This window comes from Salvelinus alpinus, chromosome 16 (genome assembly GCF_045679555.1).
Source record: "Salvelinus alpinus chromosome 16, SLU_Salpinus.1, whole genome shotgun sequence".
NCBI classification, from domain to species: domain Eukaryota; kingdom Metazoa; phylum Chordata; class Actinopteri; order Salmoniformes; family Salmonidae; genus Salvelinus; species Salvelinus alpinus.
In genome coordinates, this window is record NC_092101.1 from 18,497,289 (window position 1) to 18,520,648 (window position 23,360).

Below are 23,360 nucleotides of genomic sequence, written 5' to 3' on the forward strand. Positions count from 1 at the left end.
ATTGAGACGTGCCATATCATTCCTTACGGCGCCATGTTGTTACTTGGTTCCTTGATCTGATCTATAGGCTATACTTCAAAGTAGCATATTCTGCATTGATAACCAAATACAGTCTCAACGACTGTTCAAACAATAGACCAAACATTGTAGCCTTATTAGAATCCCCCCCAAAAATGTATTTTGTTGAGAAGTAACTACTTCTAGACAGTAAAAACAACTGGTAGCCATATGCCTTTTCTCCGTGATATGACCACATTAGATGTGATATGACCACATTAGATGTGATATGACCACATTAGATGTGATATGACCACATTAGATGTTTTGCTGACATAGGAGCGAATACACTGAAGCAGCATATCAAATTGGAATTATGTTATAGGTTACATTGGTGAGTAGGCTATAAGAATATTTGCCAGGGCAAATTGATAAATTGTATTATTTCACATGGGGGAAGATGTGGGAAGCTAGGTTAGTGCTAGCAGAATAACCTACAGCCTACTAGCAGGCACAAAACGAGGAGATGTTAATCAAACCTAAACTTTCATTACATGTAGGCCTAGCTATTAATTAAATATGCAGTTGGTTCTCTTTCAAATTAGCTTAGTGAAGTTCAACGCGATTTCTCTTTGTCTACCTCAAAAGGGGGAGACTTCAGAAAAATCTCTGTTATTGCCCCCTTGAGATCGCTGCTATTTGGGAGACTAAAAATGCATGGACCGGCACGTAGATCTATGCAAGTGAAGCTTGTAGCAAGCTTAAGGCGTGAAGGTGTTAGAGAGGTGAAGGCCTGAATACTAGGCCACTATGGAGGAAGGATGTCCATTAAGGAAGAGGATGCAACACATTACATGGGCTATTTCTCATTGACAGTTCAGGTGCCATCAGGCTAATAGAGGAAGGAGCATGGCCTAGGTGTTGATATGGAACCCAAACATTTTTTATTGTCCTTATAGAAATCTTAAGACTAATACTGCTGTTATTCATCAACTTATAGCTTAGTCTAGACCCATTACATCCATATCATTGTATACAAAACTTTGGAATCCAATTACTTGTGTTACAAAGCAGAGACGCCCAAATTGGTTCTTGACCCCAGGGCTACCGCTAATGTAAATTCCATCCCTCGCTATACAATGGAGAGGAATCCCATTCATCCGTTCACCTCAGGAAGTTCTTCTAAAGCCATTTCTTACCTCTGACAGGAAGGTCTGTGCTGATTTCTGTGCGCCGACGTGCAGCAAATACTCGTACACATATAAAGCTAACCTGGAAAACAAAGAGAAAAAGGTCAATGTCGAGGCTCCATCTCGCACCTCCTCCATCACCTCCACCTCGCTCTGGAGAATCTCTCACCCTCTCCCGGGCTAGCAGGCAGCCTATCCAACTGGCGCTCAGGTGAAAAATGTATTTGTACTGGATCTCTCCTTACAGACCAGTGGGGTTAACCAGGAGAACGCAGGCTTTGTCGTAATAAAATACAATTGTGTTTTTGGTCAGACCTGTTGTATGTACACAGTATTAACATTTACAGTAGGAGCCAGAGACTTTCACAATGACAGCCAGATAACATGCAGACTCTAAGGAGAAGCCATTGGGAGGCTCAAGAAAATAAAAAGAGCATCTGTGGTTTACGGAGCTCCTCCTTTAACATGGATGCTGAGGAAAACAAGAGGAAAGCAGAGACAGCCAAGCGTGGGTCGGTGTCACATTATCTGACAACTCACTACCGTGTGCATTTTTGGTATCATTATGACTGTCATTTAGACGCCTGTGCTGGCAATTACTGTGCTCCCTGTGCTCCTGGACTAGTGATGAACCCACACTCTACTAAGAGGGAAAGGGCCTCCCGAGTGGCGCAGCGGTCTAAGGCACTGCAGAGCTTGAGGTGTTACTACAGATCCAGGTTCGATCCCGGGCTGTGTCGCAGCCGGGAGACCCATGAGGCGACGCACAATTGGCCCAGCGTCGTCCGGGTTAGTGGAGGGTTTGGCCGGCCGGGATGTTGTTGTCCCATCGTGCTCTAGCGACTCCTGTGGCGGGCCGGGCGCATGCACGCTGACGCGATCCCCAGTTGTACGGTGTTTCCTCCGACACATTGGTGCGACTGGCTTCTGGGTTAAGCGAGCAGTGTGTCAAGAAGCAGTGTGTCAAGAAGCAGTGCAGCTTGGCAGGGTCGTTTTTCGGGGGACGCAAAGTCTCTTGACCTTCGCCTCTCCCAAGTCCGTATGGGAGTTGCAGCAATGAGACAAGACTAACTACCAATTGGATAACAAAATTGTGAAGAAAAAAAAAGGAAAGAAAAGTCAGTTTGGTCACATTAGGTTAAATCTACTGTCTCAGAAACACTTGTGCTGGATGTTGAACCAAGCACAAGGGATCGTCTCGAAGTAATCATTGATTTGATATGCCAGCTTTATACAAGGGAAGCATTTCTTCCACAGACTGCAAAAAAACAGTTTTGACTAACATTAGACATTAGTTAAAGGGGACACCTATCTTCTTAATTATTTCTCAGTGTTCCATCAGACGTATTCATTTCACTGCTCATTTCAGTAATATAGTGTAAACAAATGGTTCTGGACACAACGAACACAATCATGGCCACAGTGTTTTATCTGGTCTGTCTGTTTTATGGCTGTGGATTTGTTATGCTGGAGTGACTGCTTACAGCAGGGGTGTCGAGGTCCAGAGTCGCACTTAATTATAAATCCTCTATCCACAGCTTTGTACATTTTCTTTTACACTTTATTTGGGTAGTCCTTCTGTAGATGCTCTACAGATGGTCATACTATTAACCAACTATCTGTTGATAAGCAACTGCTTGCTAAGGTTACGGTTAGGTTTAGAGTAAGGGTTAGGGTACGGGTTAAGGTTAAGGCAACGGTTAAGTTTAGGGTTAGTAGATAGTTAGTTGAAATGTTACCGATAGTCTGTGTAGAGCATCGGATCCGGCCCACGGGCCGTATGTTTGACACCCCTTGCTTAGAGGGTAGGTCAAGGGTGATGGTAGAAGAGAAGGATGGGCAGAACAATGGGTTATGGGTAATGGCATGATATTCAAATGAATGACACGGTGGAGCAAACCGCTGGCTGCAATATTTCCATACGCATCTCATCATAGAGGGGAGTGTCACCACGCGACACTACCTGGTAACACTGAAAATGCTTGGTGGCGTTTGTAATCACGTCTCAACTGAGTTTAATTCAAACCAGCCAGTGAGAACTGAGCACTGGGAATGTGCTCTGAAAGAACTTAAATGAAACCAGTCAAAAAACGAAGCGCTCCTTTAACCAGGAAGTACCTGTGCTCTCCCAGTCTGAAAACTTGTCAGGTTCCTGGTCCAGAGGGGAGGCGGCTGGTGTAAAATGTAAGAAGACTACCTCATGGCTGTTTGTAATACCCAGCGGCATGCGTGGACTTCTATAAGCTGGTCCACACTGAACTGGATCGAACAGAAATTCCCATGAGTACCCTGATGAAATTTTCATGGCTACACTGGTATGATCTGAGGGGTTCTGTGCCCTGGTGATGGGCACCTGCCCCTGTTCTAATGCATTATTTAAAAACACTCATTCAATCCTGGCTTCGGGGGACACCTTTTGTTGCACTGTCAGTAGCACTGAGTGTAACTCCGCCAAGGGAAGAGGGTTGTGGAGACTCTCCCTGCGCAGGTAGAGATGGCGTCAGCAGAGGGAAGGAGATCGAGAGAGGGAACTTGCTAGGCGTTAAGACAACTGTGTGATGGTGTGATGAGAGAAGGGAGATCTACAGGATTACGACCATAGTGGAGACACTAGGGCTACACATGACAGGAGACAGACAGAGCACTGACACCAAGCACAAGGCATACGTTCATACAAAAACCTTCACTGAAACGAGACTCCATCTGACACACACAAGCTCCATGTCCTCTGACCTCCCAAAGGGAACATCTCCATAATAATATATTTACAACCCCTGAGTACCAAGAGTGGTGCTGGGTCATCTTCTCTGTCATTTTTAGTGATGTCTCAGGTGCCCCCAAAAAAATCTCAACATCCTAATCCATTGCTCTGCTGGTCCAGTCCACCCCTCTAAGCCACTGCTCTCTTCCGTGCCAGACTCCAGCTAAAGAGCTCTGAGGCCACTGAAACCCCATCATCATGGATAATGGTCATACAAATTACATGCTGTGGAAAGGTTAGGAGACAAGAGACCAGTAGACTTCTCTCAGTTAGAGAACTACTGTTGAGTGGGTGGTTTAGTTTGATCCTCTCTGTAGTAACTAACATTAGAGGCAGGGACAGGGAGGCAGTCAGCAGCCCTTGCTCCACAGTCAGCCCAGAGTTTTACACGGTGTCCACACTTCAAGGGGAGATCTTCCACCTCATCCAAGGTACACTCCTGACATCCCACCCCAGGCTATCAGACTACGCTCCCGCAAGACATGAAAGCACCTCTGCCAAGTTTAGCCAGCTAAAGCACAGACAGTTAGCAAATTAACTTTCCTGTCTTGATGTAAATAATTCAGCAGCGAGAGCATGGGCTTGGTTAGATAAGGTATGCATGGGCTTGGTTAGATAAGGTATGCATGGGCTTGGTTAGATAAGGTATGCATGAGAAGTGATGGAGAAGGGAGTTGGGGTGAATGCAAGATAGTAATTGTATCAGTTTTCATAATGCCCTTTTAGTTTTTTCCTTGTTTCACAAAAGCCTAGGCCTAGAGGAATTAAGATCATGATCGCAAGTTGATGAGTACTGACATGTCTTGTAAGCAAAGGAGGACGCATAGATTAAAAGGACACCTCTGGAAGCATTTCATTCTCCAAGTGTTAGGCTACCTGTTTATGAGATGAAACTAAGATTAAATTAACATTTTTACACTGCCGGCCATTTTTTGCAGACACAAAACAGTGACAAAAGACTGTACACACGCATGGCTTAAACCAGCCATGGGTTAATCCACACACACACACTTCAGCTTAATAAACTCAAAAATTGATTCCCATTGCCAAAGTCATCTGTCTCTTTACCAGGAGCTAGCCTCGAGCTAAATTGACTCCACAATTATGGACATGCTCCGCTTGAAAGGACGCCATTGTATTCTAACCTGAGAGTCTTCATTTTGGGGAAATTGATTCATTTCAACAAAAGTTTGATTCTATGAGAAAGATAGAATACCATCAGGATACCAAGCAGACATGGTTTATAAATGGAATAAGCAGCTAATAGATATTGTTATCAGTTAATAATGAATATGTACTACTAGTGTACTGAAATAACAGTGATTTGGACTACTCCACACTGTCTATACTTAATAAATTAGCTACATAAGACTTAAACAAAGGTATCATGTCACTATAACATTGATATAATGTGTGGGCTAGTGTAATCAACAGAATACGCTTAGACTTCATGAGTTTGTCTGTGCCGTGACCAACCTGATTACTGACTTCATGCACGTAGCCTCAATATTTATACTGTCTCACTTATTTAAAAAGTGAGAAAGCTAACAAATATGTGCGGATGCATCAATGCACCAAATTAATTGACTGTTGACACCTCTGAATATGAGCATATTCATTCAAAGCAAACCAGAGAAAATCAGAGGTTCATCACAAAATAGTGGCATGTTTTTGCATACGTGAGTACGTGGTTCTTAAATGTCTTTCTCAAAAGTCCAAAATGCATATGGCAGGGCCATCTGTGTGATGTCAAAACCGTGCATTCAGACCTCAAGAACTCTATTAAACTCCATGTGAATATAGGGGAGGGTGTGGATGTAAAGAAACACATTCAAATCAAACACTTTATTCAAGATATTCAATTATCCTCTGAATATTAAAGAAATGTCTTATAGGCCTAACCTATATGTATAGAGTATGCATTGCCTTAAATGTAAAGACTACAATGTGTGACAGGGTCACGCACGACCGACTACTGTATCACGATGAGAAACATTCAATTTGATGAATTCCATGGAAGGGCCCTGTGATAGCGGGTTCCTCAGCACATTTCAATGACGTTGTAATTAACAAACAATAAGGTCATATTAATGTTGGAGCCTCTGTTTCAACCCTGTGGAAATCAAATTAAATCAAGTGCAGAAAGAGTGAGTGTGATGGAATTAATTCCTCTCGTCACAAGGGCACGAGTTCTTGTTCTAAATTTTTCCACAGGCATCTGACGCTTCTCCTCAAGGACAGGTAAACAAACAAACATCTCTTCCATTCTTTACATCTCTCTTGAACTCTAGGTCGAGCATTTCCTTGAATGACACAGTCATCAGATTAAAATCTTAGTGATTTTGTAGAATTTTTTGAGAAAAAAAAAGTTACCAAGCTCAGGTTCAGTCTTTATTCTTCTAGATTCCTCCAAGGTTTTGATAAGCCATTATACCCTCCCCATTCTTGGTGCACTTTTATAACTTCCATCTGCTCTATCAGTGGTTCTGTACTAGATACCTTTACTCTACGGTCTCCCCTCTGCTGTACCTAAACCAGCAAGTATTCTACACATGTTGGTGAGAAATGGACGACCTCCACATGCACAGAGAGAGAGACCATATAGTTCTTTCATTTCAATTTCCAAATTAAGTAGGAGTTAATCTAACAAGACTTCAGACAACATGGGTAGCGTCCTGACTAACCATAGCGTAAAGAGAAACATGTGTTTGCCTCATGGTGCATGGCAGAGTCATTAGTTAGGTGAGAAGGTAAGTGCATCCTCACTCTGGACATCACCTGCTCACCGGACTCTAAGAACACACAGAGACAGAACTCACACATGCAGAGGATGGTGCCAGGGGGTTCACTGCTTAAACTGATGCCAATCAATCAAATAACTTCATTTTTCTTGTGAATGAAACTTCTTGTGTGGAATGGTACATACAACAAGACAAAGGACATACGGGACAACTGTATCTTCATTTAACTTCAAGGTAAAACTTAAAGGGATGGGGTGGAGGGAATATTGTTCTACTGTCACAACTACTGTATGTCTCTGTATTACTAGGTGAGGAAATATTCTGTCAACACTACATTTTAAGAGCACTTGTGTCTAAGGGATCTGCCTTTGATTGTAAACAAATAAGATGCATATGTAGGAATCCACAAGTTTTTAAAAGGATTCCATATAATAAAATCAGGTAATATCTGGGCATCACATGCCCATTCAAAATTCATTATTCTTGCTGTATTGGTACATGAACCACATGGAATTGTTTTCAGTTAGGATTCATACTCCCTCAGCACACAATGCTGCCTCCGTTTGTCAATACACAGGAAAGATTTTCTCTAACGGAGAGAATATGCCATTTACTTCACACATTCAAATTTGGGTGAAATTAAGACACAGAACTGAAGCCAACAAGTAATACTTATCATGATGATCCCACACAGTCAGCAATAGGATGAATGAAACTTAGGCAAGTAAGTTTAAATATTTTTCAATGAAAACTAACTACATAATATCATTCTAACATCTGGCTGAGCAGCAAACGCTCCAAAAGTTTGAAAATTGGTCATTTTTAAGAAGTATTTATTCATACATGAGAAAAAAAGCAACATGCATAGCTATCCAGCTGCCTTGATCTAATGTATGCACAGTATTCACTGTGATCTTGGGACAAGAAACTCTGTTCATAATTGTGTGTCAGTCATCGGTTACACCGTCTGTGAAAGGTAAATATGTAACAAAGTGTTTCTCATATCACAACCTTCTTGGAATCATGCTGTGCCATGAACGAAGCGGTGCTACTCTTATCAGAATCCCTACACAATAGTTTGTGTAGCATAGAAAGCAACAAAGTACATAAGATGTAGCCTTCATGTAAAGCACTGGTTTAAATCAGAGTATCCATTTATGATCAAAATCGTTCATCTGACATTTTAAAAGTTGTGGCAGTATCTCTGCTTACCCCTAAAGAGGATAAAAGATTCGTTTGAACTCTGATATAAGAATCCCTACACAATAGTTTGTGTAGCAGTTATTAATATTCAAAGCATCATAATGAAACAAAATATTTCATCGAAAGGATTGAGATAATTTTTTCCATAAGTGTTAGTCCAAGGTTTTTAAAACATGTATCAGTTCGATATAATTTTAAAATGTTACAGTAACACTCCAACATAGATGATACATTGCTTATACCATGCCTAAAAACAGTTTACGTATGTATAAACTTCCTTTACCATGGAGTGGAGTTTAGTCCGCTAATGTAGGTATAACTAATGACAAGTACAAGTTTAATTTAACAGACAAGACAAAGTCCTCGTCATTTCCTCATGTGGGATGTCCTGCACAAGTCCTTAATAAACACGAATATGGTAAGACAACATGTAGCATAGACGTCTAGAAGATATCTAGTAGACCTTCTGTACGGGTCGATTGCATTTTGAAAAGTCCCTCGTAACACGTCTCAAAACTTTACACATTCAAACAATGTGAGAGTCAGCGTCAATGCAACTCCATCTAGAAAGGCATCAGACATATTCCATATTTTAAAATAGAATCTCAAGAAGAAAATATTTTTTCGCAGTAGCAATTCTGTAACTTCATGCAATCGCTGCATGCGCGCTACATTATATCTTTAAATTCCAGAAAGCGACACATTTGGAACCCCAAATGAAACATAGCTACAAAAGACTGAACAACTCTTCCGTGCGTTGCGTTCACAACGTGCGAGAATTTCGTAATAAATATCATCTAAAAGAACGAGAAAGTGCAACTAACAAGAAAAAAAGTTAAAGAGACGTGCCACGGCAGGGGTAAACAACACTCAGGAAAGCGAGCGAGTACTGTACACACCTTTAAATTATGGTAGCTATAGTTTAGAAAGTTGGAGCTTCCTTTTAACCATGTAAAACTCTTAAATGGTGCATAATTCACTTACTTTTCTCTCGCTTGACTATCGGAAGGGACGACAGCTCCTTTACCTTTGGCGTACATGCTGGATTCTGTTTTAAGACTTTTACCCCTCTCAACACCTGTCAAAGAAAGCAGCCAGGAAAACGTTCTATCTCCATAGCTACCCCTTTAGTGTTTTTCCTCCCCCCCTCCTTTTTTTTTTTTTTTTTACATCTCCAACATTGGCCACAAATCAGGCACAGTTTCTATTGGGGGGACTTGAAACAGACCGCTGGTGGATTTTTTTCCCCCTCTTAACCGCTGTTCGAGAATGTATTCTTACTCCCTCCGCTATGGAATGGTAGGGGCTTCTTAAAGGAGAACGCACACTCTTCTTGTTTACTGACCTCAGAAACATGTAAGAGATTGAGATATGAAAAACAGACTAACTGAAGCCCTCAGCTTAAGGCCTTCGTACTTGTTTGAATATAAATGTTCAAAATGGCAATTTTGTCTGACCATGATACAAAAAGTATTTACTTTATAGATGTCTCTTTTTTCTACCAGGTTACAATGAATGGACTGAACTGAATAATGTACCCATTAGAGAGCTCTCAGCATTACAATTCTGACTGGGGAAAAAGGAGACTACTATGGGTAACATACGTAAGACATGTACCATCATAATCAATACAAATAAATGTCTAGGTTTCGCAATGAATAACTACGATTCAGAAGAGAACATGTCTAAGAAAACTGGGTAGGCTATAGCAAGCTTTATTTTGAGAGGTCACTCACTCAGACCTATGCAGACTTCTTAAATGTTCAGTCCCTGAAAGAGAAACAAATGGATTGTGCTCACTAACTGGGAGAGTACATGAGCTTTGTGTACTACATTTCACTGTCAGCTGATGGTTTACATTTCTCAGATCATACATTCAAAAGGGCTCTACTGGATTGACCAAAGGCTCAAGCCCATTTTCGCTGCACTCCAACGTTGACTTAATTTACTGAGCAGTCCTGGGGAGGTGAGGGGCTGGACAAATACATTTCACGGTAGCTAATTGAATTATACAAATAGCCAAACTGACCATTGTGTGAAAGGCTACTGCCAGCATTAAAACATATGAAAATAACAAGTCAGTATCCACAAAATGTATCAGTTTAAGTATTGTGCATCACAACTGAGTCACAGATTTGTAATATATTTTACTGAGGATGTAAATATGCCTGTTGTTGGGCATATTACTTTTCTCCATTGTGTAAAAGCATTATTTTCCTATTGAGATGCATTACATAGAATATTGTAAAATGCCTCTTTAAGAACATCACGTGTATGATGACATGCAAGAGATCAGACATTCATTAATTGCTATGATCATTGATCTTCTGAAGAAGCTATTCCTTTTCCTTTCTTTCTGTCCCCCCAAATGTTCGGATATAGCCTACTAACAAAGATTGTATAGTATGAAGATGCCTAGAAATTGCTTCTCCAAAAGAAATCCCTGATCACGCTTGTAGGCGATGTCATGGCGACGTTGGTTAGCTAAGCTCATGCCAGAAACATGTCATCGGTCTCTAGATCGTCTCGCGCCGAACTGCGCATGTGTAGGCCATCAAATCAAAGGCACTTCTTTGATATAAAGTTGTTTTTGACGAAAATGAAAACGTGTCAGTTTGTTACTTTCACTAAGTTGGAGTAATAACATGTACAGCTACTTTAGGCATTGACTCAAATCTAGATGTGCCTTTAAATCTCGAGAAAATTAACAACTAAGGAAGAATTTTTCACTTCTCCCATTGACTTTCCAAACCTCTGTCTGGTCTGTCGAGTCTGCTTCGAGAAGCGTTCCCGGATGTGTCGAGCTGTTGGTATTCTGGGTTTAGAAACTCCATACTTCTAGCAAAGTTAGCAGGTTGTTAGCTAGCTAGGTAACATGACTGAACAAAAAGTAAACAAATGGCCCGCAAGTTGTTTTAAAACAGCCCTTTTAAACAGGTTAATACTCGCAAGGCCGCGTGACCAGACAGAATACCCAGACGCATCCTCAGAGCATGCGCAGACCAGCTGGCAAGCATCTTCATTAACATTTTAAACCTCTCCTTGTCCCAGTCTGCAATCACAACATGTTTCAAGCTGACCACACTTGTTCGTTTTCCCAAGAACTCTAAGGTAACCTGCCTAAATGACAATAGCCCTATAGCATCCACATCTGGAATTATGAAGTGCAATTGAACGTCATGGTTAAGGGCATGTAAGTAAGCATTTCACGGTAAGCTCTACACCTGTTGTATTCGGTTCATGTGACAAATACAATTTGATTTGATTTGACATCAACAACATCATCCCAGATACCCTGGACCCACTCTAATTTGGATACTGCCTTGCATAGGAACCCTGGGACTGAACACCTCCCTCTGCAACTGAGTCCTGGACTTCCTAATGGGCAGATCCCAGGTGGTGAACGTAGGCAACAGCATCTCCGCCACACTGACCCTCAACAAGGGGGCCCCCCAGGGGTGTGTGCTTAGTCCCCTCCTGTACTCCCTGTTCACCCATGACTGTGTGGCCACGCACGACTCAAACACCATCAAGTTTGCTGATGACACAACGTTGGTAGGCCTGAACACCGACAGCGACGATACAATCTACAGGGAGGAGGTCAGAGATCTGTCAGTGTGATGCCGGGACAACAATCTCTTCCTCAATGTCAGAAAGAACAAGGAGCTGATCGTGGACTACAGGAAACAGGGTCTGGGGTGGGGGGGTGGGGGGGGGGGCACGATCCCTGAAGACATTTGGCATAGGCCCTCAGATCCTCACCAATCCATCACAGCCTGGTATGGCAACTGCACCGCCCTCGACCGCAAGAGTGTGGTGCGGATGGCCCAGTGCATCATTGGAGTCGAGTTCCCAGCCGTCCAGGACATTTATACCAGGTGGTGTCTGAGGAAGGCCTGGAAAATTGCCAAAGACTTCAGCCACACCAGCCATGGACTGTTCTCTCTGTATGTGGTTGTGTGACGCCACACACACAACCACATACCCACACACCTACACACACACCATCACACGTACACAATCACATATACAGTAAATGCTGCTGCTACAATGATTATTATTATTATCATTATTTATCCTGCTGCTCAGTCACTTTTACCCTTGCCCACATGTACATACAGTGGCTGGCGAAAGTATTCACCCCCCTTGGCATTTTCTCTATTTTGTTGCCTTACAACCTGGAATTAAAATTGACTTTGGGGGGTTTGTATCATTTGATTTACACAAATGTCTACCACTTTGAAGATGCAAAATATTTTGTATTGTGAAACAAACAAGAAATAAGACAAAAAAACAGAAAACTTGAGCTACTATTCACCCCCCCAAAGTCAATACTTTGTAGAGCCACCTTTTGCAGCAATTACAGTTGCAAATCTCTTGGGGTATGTCTCTATAAGCTTGGCACATCTAGCCACTGGGATTTTTGCCCATTCTTCAAGGCAAAACTGCTCTAGCTCCTTCAAGTCGGATGGGTTCCGCTGGTGTACAGCAATATTCAAGTCATACCACAGATTCTCAATTGGATTGAGGTCTGGGCTTTGACTAGGCCATTCCTTGACATTTAAATATTTCCCCTTTAACCACTTGAGTGTTGCTTTGGCAGTATGCTTAGGGTCATTGTCTTGCTGGAAGGTGAACCTCCGTCCAAGTCTCAAATCTCTGGAAGACTGAAACAGGTTTCCCTCAAGAATTTCCGTGTATTTAGTGCCATCCATCATTCCTTCAATTCTGACCAGTTTCCCAGTCCCTGCCGATGAAAAACATCCCCACAGCATGATGCTGCCACCACCATGCTTCACTGTGGGGATGGTGTTCTCGGGGTGATGAGAGGTGTTGGGTTTGCGCCAGACATAGGGTTTTCCTTGATGGCCAAAAAGCTCAATTTTAGTCTCATCTGACCAGAGTACCTTCTTCCATATGTTTGGGGAGTCTCCCACATGCCTTTTGGCGAACACCAAACGTGTTTGCTTATTTTTTTCTTTAAGCAATGGCTTTTTTCTGGCCACTCTTCTGTAAATCCCAGCTCTGTGGAGTGTACGGCTTAAAGTGGTCCTATGGATATATACTCCAATCTCTGCTGTGGAGCTTTGCAGCTCCTTCATGGTTATCTTTGGTCTCTTTGTTGCCTCTCTGATTAATGCCCTCCTTGCCTGATCTGTTAGTTTAGGTTGGCGCCCCTCTCTTGGCAGGTTTGTTATAATGCCATATTCTTTCATTTTTTTTTATAATGGATTTAATGGTGCTCCATGGAATGTTCAAAGTTTTGGATATTTTTTTATAACCCAACCCTGATCTGTACTTCTCCACAACTTTGTCCCTGGCCTGTTTGGAGAGCTTCTTGGTCTTCATGGTGCCGCTTGCTTGGTGGTGCCCCTTGCTTAGTGGTGTTGCAGACTCTGGGGCCTTTCAGAACAGGTGTCAATATACTGTGATCATGTGATTGCACACAGGTGGACTTTATTTAACTAATTATGTGACTTCTGAAGGTAATTGGTTGCACCAGATCTTATTTAGGGGCTTCATAGCAAAGGGGGTGAATACATATGCACGCACCAATTTTACATTTTTATTTTTTCGCATTTTTTTGAAACAAGTCATTTTTTAAATTTCACTTCACCAATTTGGACCATTTTGTGTATGTCCATTACATGAAATCCAAATAAAAATCAATTTAAATTACAGGTTGAAATGCAACAAAATAGGAAAAACACCAAGGGGAATACTTTTGCAAGGCACTATATGAATACTTTTGCAAGGCACTATATCTACCCCTTCTCCCGCTGTATCCCTGCACATTGATGATACTGGTTCTGACCTTGTATATAGTGTACATAGTCTACCACAGTATGAGTCATAATACCCATAAACCTAGCGGTCAAACACGGAAATGGTGCCAATCGATTTTCCACCATTCATTTTATCCATTGGAGATTTTAGAGACACTTAAAATAAGGGCTGTGTTTCGTGTAGGCTTAGCCTGGTGTGACGTTTTGATAACCGTGTAAATCTCTCCCGGACAAGGTGACTTTAATCAATATATTTGCTTGTATTTACCCCCCAAAAATTAAATGCTAATTAGCTGCTAATGTGGCTATCATAAAGAACAACAAATGTCTGTCTCAAGCTTCCCGTCACTCCTCAGCCATGATGATCTGGACGATACTGCCGAATCGAGGCAAAGGTAAGAATCTCAGGAATAACTATCTACTGTTCCCCGGGCGCCGAAGACGTGGATGTCGATTAAGGCAGCCCCCCGCACATCTCTGATTCAGAGGGGTTGGGTTAAATGCGCAAGACATATTTCAGTTTACTCTGGGCACCTTGTACAACTGACTAGGTATCCCCCTTTCCCTTTAATGTTAGCTACATTTTGTAATTAATACATTTGCAAAAGTTGTTTAAATGGACAATTCTGTGAACTCTCTGGGAAAGATTTGAATTGAAAAGGCCTGTTATCTACCTAGCTAGCTCATGTCTAGCTAGTTAGCAACATTAGTCTAGCTAGATTAGCCGTCTATTTGTCTAGGCATTGAAATGCCAGAGAAAATTCATAAAAATTATTTTAGCTTTCTTTGGCTTTTATAAACCAACAGTCTAGCTTGCTAGTTAACTAGCTAGCTAACTTAGATGGTGAATGTTTGGGCCCCCGAGTGGTGCAGTGGTATAACTTCTTATGGCTGCTGGGGCAGTATTGAGTAGCTTGGATGAAAAGGTGCCCAGAGGTGCCCAGAGTAAACTGCCTGCTCCTCAGTCCCAGTTGCTAATATATGCATATTATTATTAATATTGTTTCTAAAACTTTTCTAAAACTGTTTCTAAAACTGTTTGAATGATGTCTGTGAGTATAACAGAACTCATATGGCAGGCAAAAACCTGAGAAAAAAATCCAACCAGGAAGTGGGAAATCTGAGGTTTGTTGGTTTTCAACTCATCGCCTATCGAATACACAGTGGGATATGGGTCAGTTTGCACTTCCTACGGCTTCCACTAGATGTCAACAGTCTTTAGAACCTTGTCTGATGCTTCTACTGTGAAGTGGGTCCGAAGGAGACGGGAATGAGTAAGGTCTGCCATGAGCTGATCATGCTCTGACCATGCGCGTTCACATGAGAGGGAGCTCTGTTCCATCGCACTTCTGAAGACAATGGAATTCTCCGGTTGGAACATTATTGAAGATTTATGTTAAAAACATCCTAAAGATTGATTCAAATCAAAAATAAAATAAAATAAAATGTTATTTGTCACATACACATGGTTAGCAGATGTTAATGCGAGTGTAGCGAAATGCTTGTGCTTCTAGTTCCGACAATGCAGTAATAACCAACGAGTAATCTAACCTAACAATTCCACAACTACTACTTTATACACACAAGTGTAAAGGGATAAAGAATATGTACATAAAGATATATGAATGAGTGATGGTACAGAACGGCATAGGCGAGATGCAGTAGATGGTATCGAGTACAGTATATACATATGAGATCCATAGTGTAGGGTATGTAAACATAAAAGTGGCATAGTTTAAAGTGGCTAGTGATACATGTATTACATAAAGATGGCAAGATGCAGTAGATGATATAGAGTACAGTATATACATATACATTATATTAAGTGGCATTGTTTAAAGTGGCTAGTAATACATTTTTTATCAATTTCCATCAATTCCATTATTAAAGTGAGCTGGAGTTGAGTCAGTATGTTGGCAGCAGCCACTCAATTTTAGTGGTGGCTGTTTAACAGTCTGATGGCCTTGAGATAGAAGCTGTTTTTCAGTCTCTCGGTCCCTGCTTTGATGCACCTGTACTGACCTCGCCTTCTGGATGATAGCGGAGTGAATAGGCAGTGGCTCGAGTGGTTGTTGTCCTTGATGATCTTTATGGCCTTCCTGTGACATCGGGTGGTGTAGGTGTCCTGGAGGGCAGGTAGTTTGCCCCCAGTGATGCGTTGTGCAGACCTCACTACCCTCTGGAGAGCCTTACGGTTGTGGGCGGAGCAGTTGCCGTACCAGGCGGTGATACAGCCCGACAGGATGCTCTCGATTGTGCATCTATAGAAGATTGTGAGTGCTTTTGGTGACAAGCCAAATTTCTTCAGCCTCCTGAGGTTGAAGAGGCGCTGCTGCGCCTTCTTCACAACGCTATCTGTGTGGGTGGACCAATTCAGTTTGTCCGTGATGTGTACGCCGAGGAACTTAAAACTTACTACCCTCTCCACTACTGTCCCGTCAATGTGGATAGGGGGGTGCTCCCTCTGCTGTTTCCTGAAATCCACAATCATCTCCTTTGTTTTGTTGACGTTGAGTGTGAGGTTATTTTCCTGACACCACACTCCGAGGGCCCTCACCTCTTCCCTGTAGGCCGTCTCGTCGTTGTTGGTAATCAAGCCTACCACTGTAGTGTCGTCCGCAAACTTGATGATTGAGTTGGAGGCGTGCATGACCACGCAGTTGTGGGTGAACAGGGAGTACAGGAGAGGGCTCAGAATGCACCCTTGTGGGGCCCCAGTGTTGAGGATCAGCGGGGTGGAGATGTTGTTACCTACCCTCAACACCTGGGGGCGGCCCGTCAGGAAGTCCAGTACCCAGTTGCACAGGGCGGGGTCGAGACCCAGGGTATCGAGCTTGATGACGAATTTGGAGGGTACTATGGTGTTAAATGCTGAGCTCTAGTCGATGAACAGCATTCTCACATAGGTATTCCTCTTGTCCAGATGGGTTAGGGCAGTGTGCAGTGTGGTTGCGATTGTGTCGTCTGTGGACCTTTTGGGGCGGTAAGCAAATTGGAGTGGGTCTAGGGTGTCAGGTAGGATGGAGGTGATATGGTCCTTGACTAGTCTCTCAAAGCACTTCATGATGACGGAAGTGAGTGCTACGGGGCGGTAGTCGTTTAGCTCAGTTACCTTAGCTTTCTTGGGAACAGGAACAATGGTGGCCCTCTTGAAGCATGTGGGAACAGCAGACTGGGATAAGGATTGATTGAATATGTCCGTAAACACACAAGCCAGCTGGTCTGCGCATGCTCTGAGGACGCGGCTGGGGATGCCGTCTGGGCCTGCAGTTTCTACTGACTGTTATGGAACTTTTTGACAATTCGTCAGCTTTTAGTGAACGCGCTTCGTGACTTTGGATTTGTTTACCAAACACGCTAACAAAAGTAGCTATTTGGACATAAATTATGGACATTACCGAACAATACAAACATTTCTTGTGGAAGTGGGAGTCCTGGGAGTGCATTCCGACGAAGATCAGCAAAGGTAAGTGAAGATTTATAATGCTATTTAGGACTTTTGTTGACTCCACAATTTGGCGGGTAACTGTATGGCTTCCTTTTGTGGCTGAACGCTGTTCTCAGATTATTGAATATTGTGCTTTTGCCATAAAGCTTTTTTGAAATCTGACACAGCGGTTGCATTAAGAACAAGTTTATCTTTAATTCTATGTAAAACATGTATCTTTCGTCAACGTTTATGATGAGTATTTCTGTTATTTGATGTGGCTCTCTGCAATTTCTCCGGATATTTTGGAGGCATTTCTGAACATGGCGCCAATGTAAACTGAGGTTTTTGGATATAAATATGAACTTTATCGAACAAAACATATATGTATTGTGTAACATGAAGTCCTATGAGTGTCATCTGATGAAGATCATCAAAGGTTAGTGATTCATTTTATCTCTATTTCTGCTTTTTGTGACCCCTGTCTTTGGCTGGAAAAATGGCTGTGTTTTTCTGTGATTTTGCGATGACCTAACATAATCGTTTGTGGTGCTTTCGCTGTAAAGCCTTTTTGAAATCGGACACTGTGGTGGGATTAACAAGAAGTGTATCTTAAAATGGTGTGAAATACTTGTATGCTTGAGGAATTTTAATTATAAGATTTCTGTTGTTTGAATTTGGCGCCCTGCACTTTCATTGGCTATTGTCATATCGATCCCGTTAACGGGATTGCAGCCCTAAGAAGATAAGACACTGCATCTCAGTGCAAGAGGCGTCACTGCAGTACCTGGTTTGAATCCAGGTTGCATCACATCCGGCCGTGATTGGAAGTCCCATAGTGCAGCGCACAATTGGCCCAGCGTCGCCTGGGGTAGGCTGTCATTGTAAGTAAGAATTTGTTCTTAACTGACTTGCCTAGTTAAATAAAATGAAAATTGTTTGTGGGTGAGGGGTGGGCTGCTTACTTCATGTACTACTTGACTTGTAGCTCCCCTAGCTAGGTGTATTATTTCAGTCTGGCTTTTTGAGAGGTTTCAGAGATGGACTGATTATCATCCTCTCTTGAGTCAACAGTGTGCTTACTTTACTGCAGGAAAACATTGATATTTTTGCTGTTACCCTCTGGACAGCAGATCATTAGTATAGCTCGTAGGAAAGTTTATGTAACCTATTCAACCTGCTATGGTGGGTTTTAAATTAATTGGTATTCACACGTTTGTTTTTGAGGTAGAATTAAGGGGGTATTGATAAATAACGTGTGTGCCACTCTCAAGTTGAAGTTGAAGTTGTTGACTGATGCCATGGCGGCGGCTGCTAAGAAGAAGGGAGCATCTGCGAACCAGAAGTCTGCAGTCAAGGCAGCACTGGTCCACACCTGCCTTGTGTCTGGTGAGTAGTATTGGTTGGTACAGTATGTACCTTCAGGTTCCTTTCCATGTGTAGGCTATTGTACTGCCCTATGTGGTACAGTCTTTCATACCGTACAGTTGAAGTTAAAAGATTACATACACCCTAGCCAAATACATTTAACTCAGTTTTCACAATTCCTGACATTTAATCCTGGTAAAAATTCCCTTTCTTAGGTCAGTTAGGATCACCACTTTATTTTAAGAATGTGAAATGTCAGAATAATAGTAGAGGGAATGATTTATTTCAGCTTTTATTTCTTTCATCACATTCCCAGTGGGACAGAAGTTTACATACACTCAATTAGTATTTGGTAACATTGCCTTTAAATTGTTTAACTTGGGTCAAACGTTTTGGGTAGCCTTCCACAAGCTTCCCACAATAAGTTGGGTGAATTTTGGCCATTCCTCCTGACATAGCTGGTGTAAGTGAGTCAGGTTTGTAGGCCTCCTTGCTTGCACATGCTTTTCAGTTCTGTCCACAAATTGTCTATAGGATTGAGGTCAGGGCTTTGTGATGGCCACTCCAATACCTTGACTCTGTTGTCCTTAAGCCATCTTGCCACAACTTTGGAAGTATGCTTGGTGTCATTGTCCATTTGGAAGACCCATTTGCGACCAAGCTTTAACTTCCTGACTGATGTCTTGAGATGTTGCTTCAATATATCCACATAATTGTCTTTCCTCAATATGCCATCTATTTTGTGAAGTGCACCAGTCCCTCCTGCAGCAAAGCCCCCCCGCCGCCGCCGCCCAACGTGATGCTGCCACCCCCGTGCTTCACGGTTGGGATGGTGTTCTTCGGCTTGCAAGCGTCCTCTTTTTTCCTCCAAACATAATGATGGTCATTATGGCCAAACAGTTCTATTTTTGTTTCATCAGACCAGAGGATATTTCTCCAAAAAGTACAATCTTTGTCCCCATGTGCAGTTGCAAACCATAGTCTGGCTTTTTTTATTGTGGTTTTGGCGCAGTGGCTTCTTCCTTGCTGAGCGGCCTTTCAGGTTACGTCGACATAGGACTCGTTTTTCTGTGGATATAGATACTTTTGTACCTGTTTCCTCCAGCATCTTCACACGCTCCTTTGCTGTTGTTCTGGGATTGATTTGCACTTTCGCACCAAAGTACGTTCATCTCTAGGAGACAGAACGCGTCTCCTTCCTGAGCGGTATGACGGCTGTGTGGTCCCATGGTGTTTAGACTTGTGTACTATTGTTTGTACAGATGAACGTGGTACCTTCAGGCGTTTGGAAATTGCTCCCAAGGATGAACCAGACTTGTGGAGCTATACAATTTTTTTGCTGAGGTCTTGGCTGATTTCTTTTGATTTTCCCATGATGTCAAGGAAAGAGGCCCTGAGTTTGAAGGTAGGCCTTGAAATACATCCACAGGTACACCTCCAATTGACTCAAATGATGTCAATTAGCCTATCAGAAGCTTCTAAAGCCATGGGATCATTTTCTGGAATTTTCCAAGCTGTTTAAAGGCACAGTCAACATAGGGTATGTAAACTTCTGACCCACTGGAATTGTGATACAGTGAATTATTGTCACGCCCTGACCGTAGAGATCCTTTTTATGTCTCTATTTTTGTTGGTCAGGGCGTGAGTTTAGGTGAGCATTCTATGTCTGGTGTTCTATGTTGTCTATTTCTTTGTGTTTGGCCGTGTGTGGTTATCAATCAGAGGCAGCTGTCTATCGTTGTCTCTGATTGAGAAACATATTTAGGTAGCCTGTTTTCCCACTTTGAGTTGTGGGTGATTATTTTCTGTGTAGTGTTTTTCGTCACCTTACAGAACTGTTCGTTTGTCGTGTTGTTGTTTTGTTAGTGTTCATATTTATTAAAATAACGTATTATGAATACTTACCACGCTGCACCTTGGTCCTCTTCTCCTTCTCCCGACGACGTTCGTTACAATTATAAGTTAAATAATCTGTCTGTAAACAATTGTTGGAAAATTACTTGTGTCATGCACAAAGTAGATGTCCTAACCGACTTGCCAAAACTATAGTTTGTTAACAAGAAATTTGTGAAGTGGTTGAAAAACAAGTTTTAATGACTCCAACCTAACTGTATGTAAACTTCCGACTTCAACTGTAATTGTAGTAGCTTGTTGCATTGTATTGCTTAGTTTATCAATTGTGTCAACTTGAATTCAATCTAAGCCACAGACTGTTAACTTCCTCCATTTTGTACTTGGCCTTCATAGATGCATTCAAGCAGAAAGCATCCCAAGTCTACAACGGTCCCAGTACTGGTTGATGTTCAGGCCTAAGGGACCCCACACACTCAAATGGGCCTACAACCGGGGTAAGATTCTTCCATCATTCACACAGACATAGTAGACATAGTGTAAACCACCATTTCGTCAACAAAATGTTGTCCTTAATGCTTAAATTGTGTTTGTGGAAATGCTGTCTTTAATGTTGTGATTCAGACACACCATGATGACCACGATTTGAATGATGCAATTGAGACGGAATGACGTGAGGGACCCTGAGTACGACTGGACATGGACCGGATATTTGTGACAACGACCTAGAAGGTGTGCAGAAACATTTTATGTTTAATCCATGGCCAACCATCTCTCAAGGTACCCCTTATTCCACACTACGTACAGTGGGGAGAACAAGTATTTGATACACTGCCGATTTTGCAGGTTTTCCTACTTACAAAGCATGTAGAGGTCTGTAATTTTTATCATAGGTACACTTCAACTGTGAGAGACGGAATCTAAAACAAAAATCCAGAAAATCACATTGTATGATTTTTAAGTAAATAATTTGCATTTTATTGCATGACATAAGTATTTGATACATCAGAAAAGCAGAACTTAATATTTGGTACAGAAACCTTTGTGTGCAATTACAGAGATCATACGTTTCCTGTAGTTCTTGACCAGGTTTGCACACACTGCAGCAGGGATTTTGGCCCACTCCTCCATACAGACCTTCTCCAGATCCTTCAGGTTTCGGGGCTGTCGCTGGGCAATACGGACTTTCAGCTCCCTCCAAAGATTTTCTATTGGGTTCAGGTCTGGAGACTGGCTAGGCCACTCCAGGACCTTGAGATGCTTCTTACGGAGCCACTCCTTAGTTGCCCTGGCTGTGTGTTTCGGGTCGTTGTCATGCTGGAAGAACCAGCCACGACCCATCTTCAATGCTCTTACTGAGGGAAGGAGGTTGTTGGCCAAGATCTCGCGATACATGGCCCCATCCATCCTCCCCTCAATACGGTGCAGTCGTCCTGTCCCCTTTGCAGAAAAGCATCCCCAAAGAATGATGTTTCCACCTCCATGCTTCACGGTTGGGATGGTGTTCTTGGGGTTGTACTCATCCTTCTTCTTCCTCCAAACACGGCGAGTGGAGTTTAGACCAAAAAGCTCTATTTTTGTCTCATCAGACCACATGACCTTCTCCCATTCCTCCTCTGGATCATCCAGATGGTCATTGGCAAACTTCAGACGGGCCTGGACATGCGCTGGCTTGAGCAGGGGGATCTTGCGTGCGCTGCAGGATTTTAATCCATGACGGCATGGTGTGTTACTAATGGTTTTCTTTGAGACTGTGGTCCCAGCTCTCTTCAGGTCATTGACCAGGTCCTGCCGTGTAGTTCTGGGCTGATCCCTCACCTTCCTCATGATCATTGATGCCCCACGAGGTGAGATCTTGCATGGAGCCCCAGACCGAGGGTGATTGACCATCATCTTGAACTTCTTCCATTTTCTAATAATTGCGCCAACAGTTGTTGCCTTCTCACCAAGCTGCTTGCCTATTGTCCTGTAGCCCATCCCAGCCTTGTGCAGGTCTACAATTGTATCCCTGATGTCCTTACACAGCTCTCTGGTCTTGGTCATTGTGGAGAGGTTGGAGTCTGTTTGATTGAGTGTGTGGACAGGTGTCTTTTATACAGGTAACGAGTTCAAACAGGTGCAGTTAATACAGGTAATGAGTGAAGAACAGGAGGGCTTCTTAAAGAAAAACTAACAGGTCTGTGAGAGCCGGAATTCTTACTGGTTGGTAGGTGATCAAATACTTATGTCATGCAATAAAATGCAAATGAATTACTTAAAAATCATACAATGTGATTTTCTGGATTTTTGTTTTAGATTCCGTCTCTCACAGTTGAAGTGTACCTATGATAAAAATTACAGACCTCTACATGCTTTGTAAGTAGGAAAACTTGCAAAATCGGCAGTGTATCAAATACTTGTTCTCCCCACTGTATTTTATAGTCCCTCAACTTTGGACACTTTGGAACTCTCCATCTTAGCTCTGTAAACCCTCCTTCACCCATTTTCCATATGCTGCTTCCTTCACTTGTTCTTCTCCTGATTGGATAACATCTAGACTCAGGAACACATTTAAAAATGTTGTGTTGTACTGTTCTTGCTACCTTTTTTTCACCTGTGTAATGCAGTCCTTTTATATTAAACCTTACACATCCAGTTGTTTCTCCATTTGTAACTCACCCACCAAAAATCCCAATATGCTGTTTTACATTTTGTGTTATTTGTTCTGGTCTAATTCCTATAATGGAAAAGGAGAAGAATCTGTGCACTCTCGGATAGTAATAATATTTCACATGGTGCTCTTCAATGTCCCACATTTATGGCATTGATGAATAAATCATTTTATGTTTACCTTTATGCAGATGTGTATATGTTATGTATGAAAGGCATATGTATACATTGTTTACTATTGATTTATTTAAAACAATGTAATTGTTAGAGTTCAGGTGTTTGACGTGATTGATGGGTGACTAGGTGCATTCATGGTTTTGGATACATTGTATAATGAGTTAATCTGGCTTTGAACAGAATATGTCAACAAGTTAGTTCTGAATTGTT

At 42.2% G+C, this 23,360-nt stretch overlaps 1 protein-coding gene across 1 annotated transcript in view; it reads right to left on the reverse strand.

Annotated features, from left to right (window-relative positions):
* Positions 1-9,047, reverse strand: part of LOC139541030 (single-stranded DNA-binding protein 3) — a 97,610-nt gene extending 88,563 nt beyond the window's left edge. The window contains exons 1-2 of the mRNA XM_071345185.1: positions 8,877-9,047; positions 1,197-1,269 (exon numbers count right to left, since the gene is read on the reverse strand). Of these exons, the coding sequence (XP_071201286.1) occupies positions 1,197-1,269; positions 8,877-8,932 (129 nt within the window). The 5' untranslated portion in view covers positions 8,933-9,047. The remainder of the gene's footprint in view (positions 1-1,196; positions 1,270-8,876) is intronic.
* Between the last annotated feature and the right edge of the window lie 14,313 nt (positions 9,048-23,360).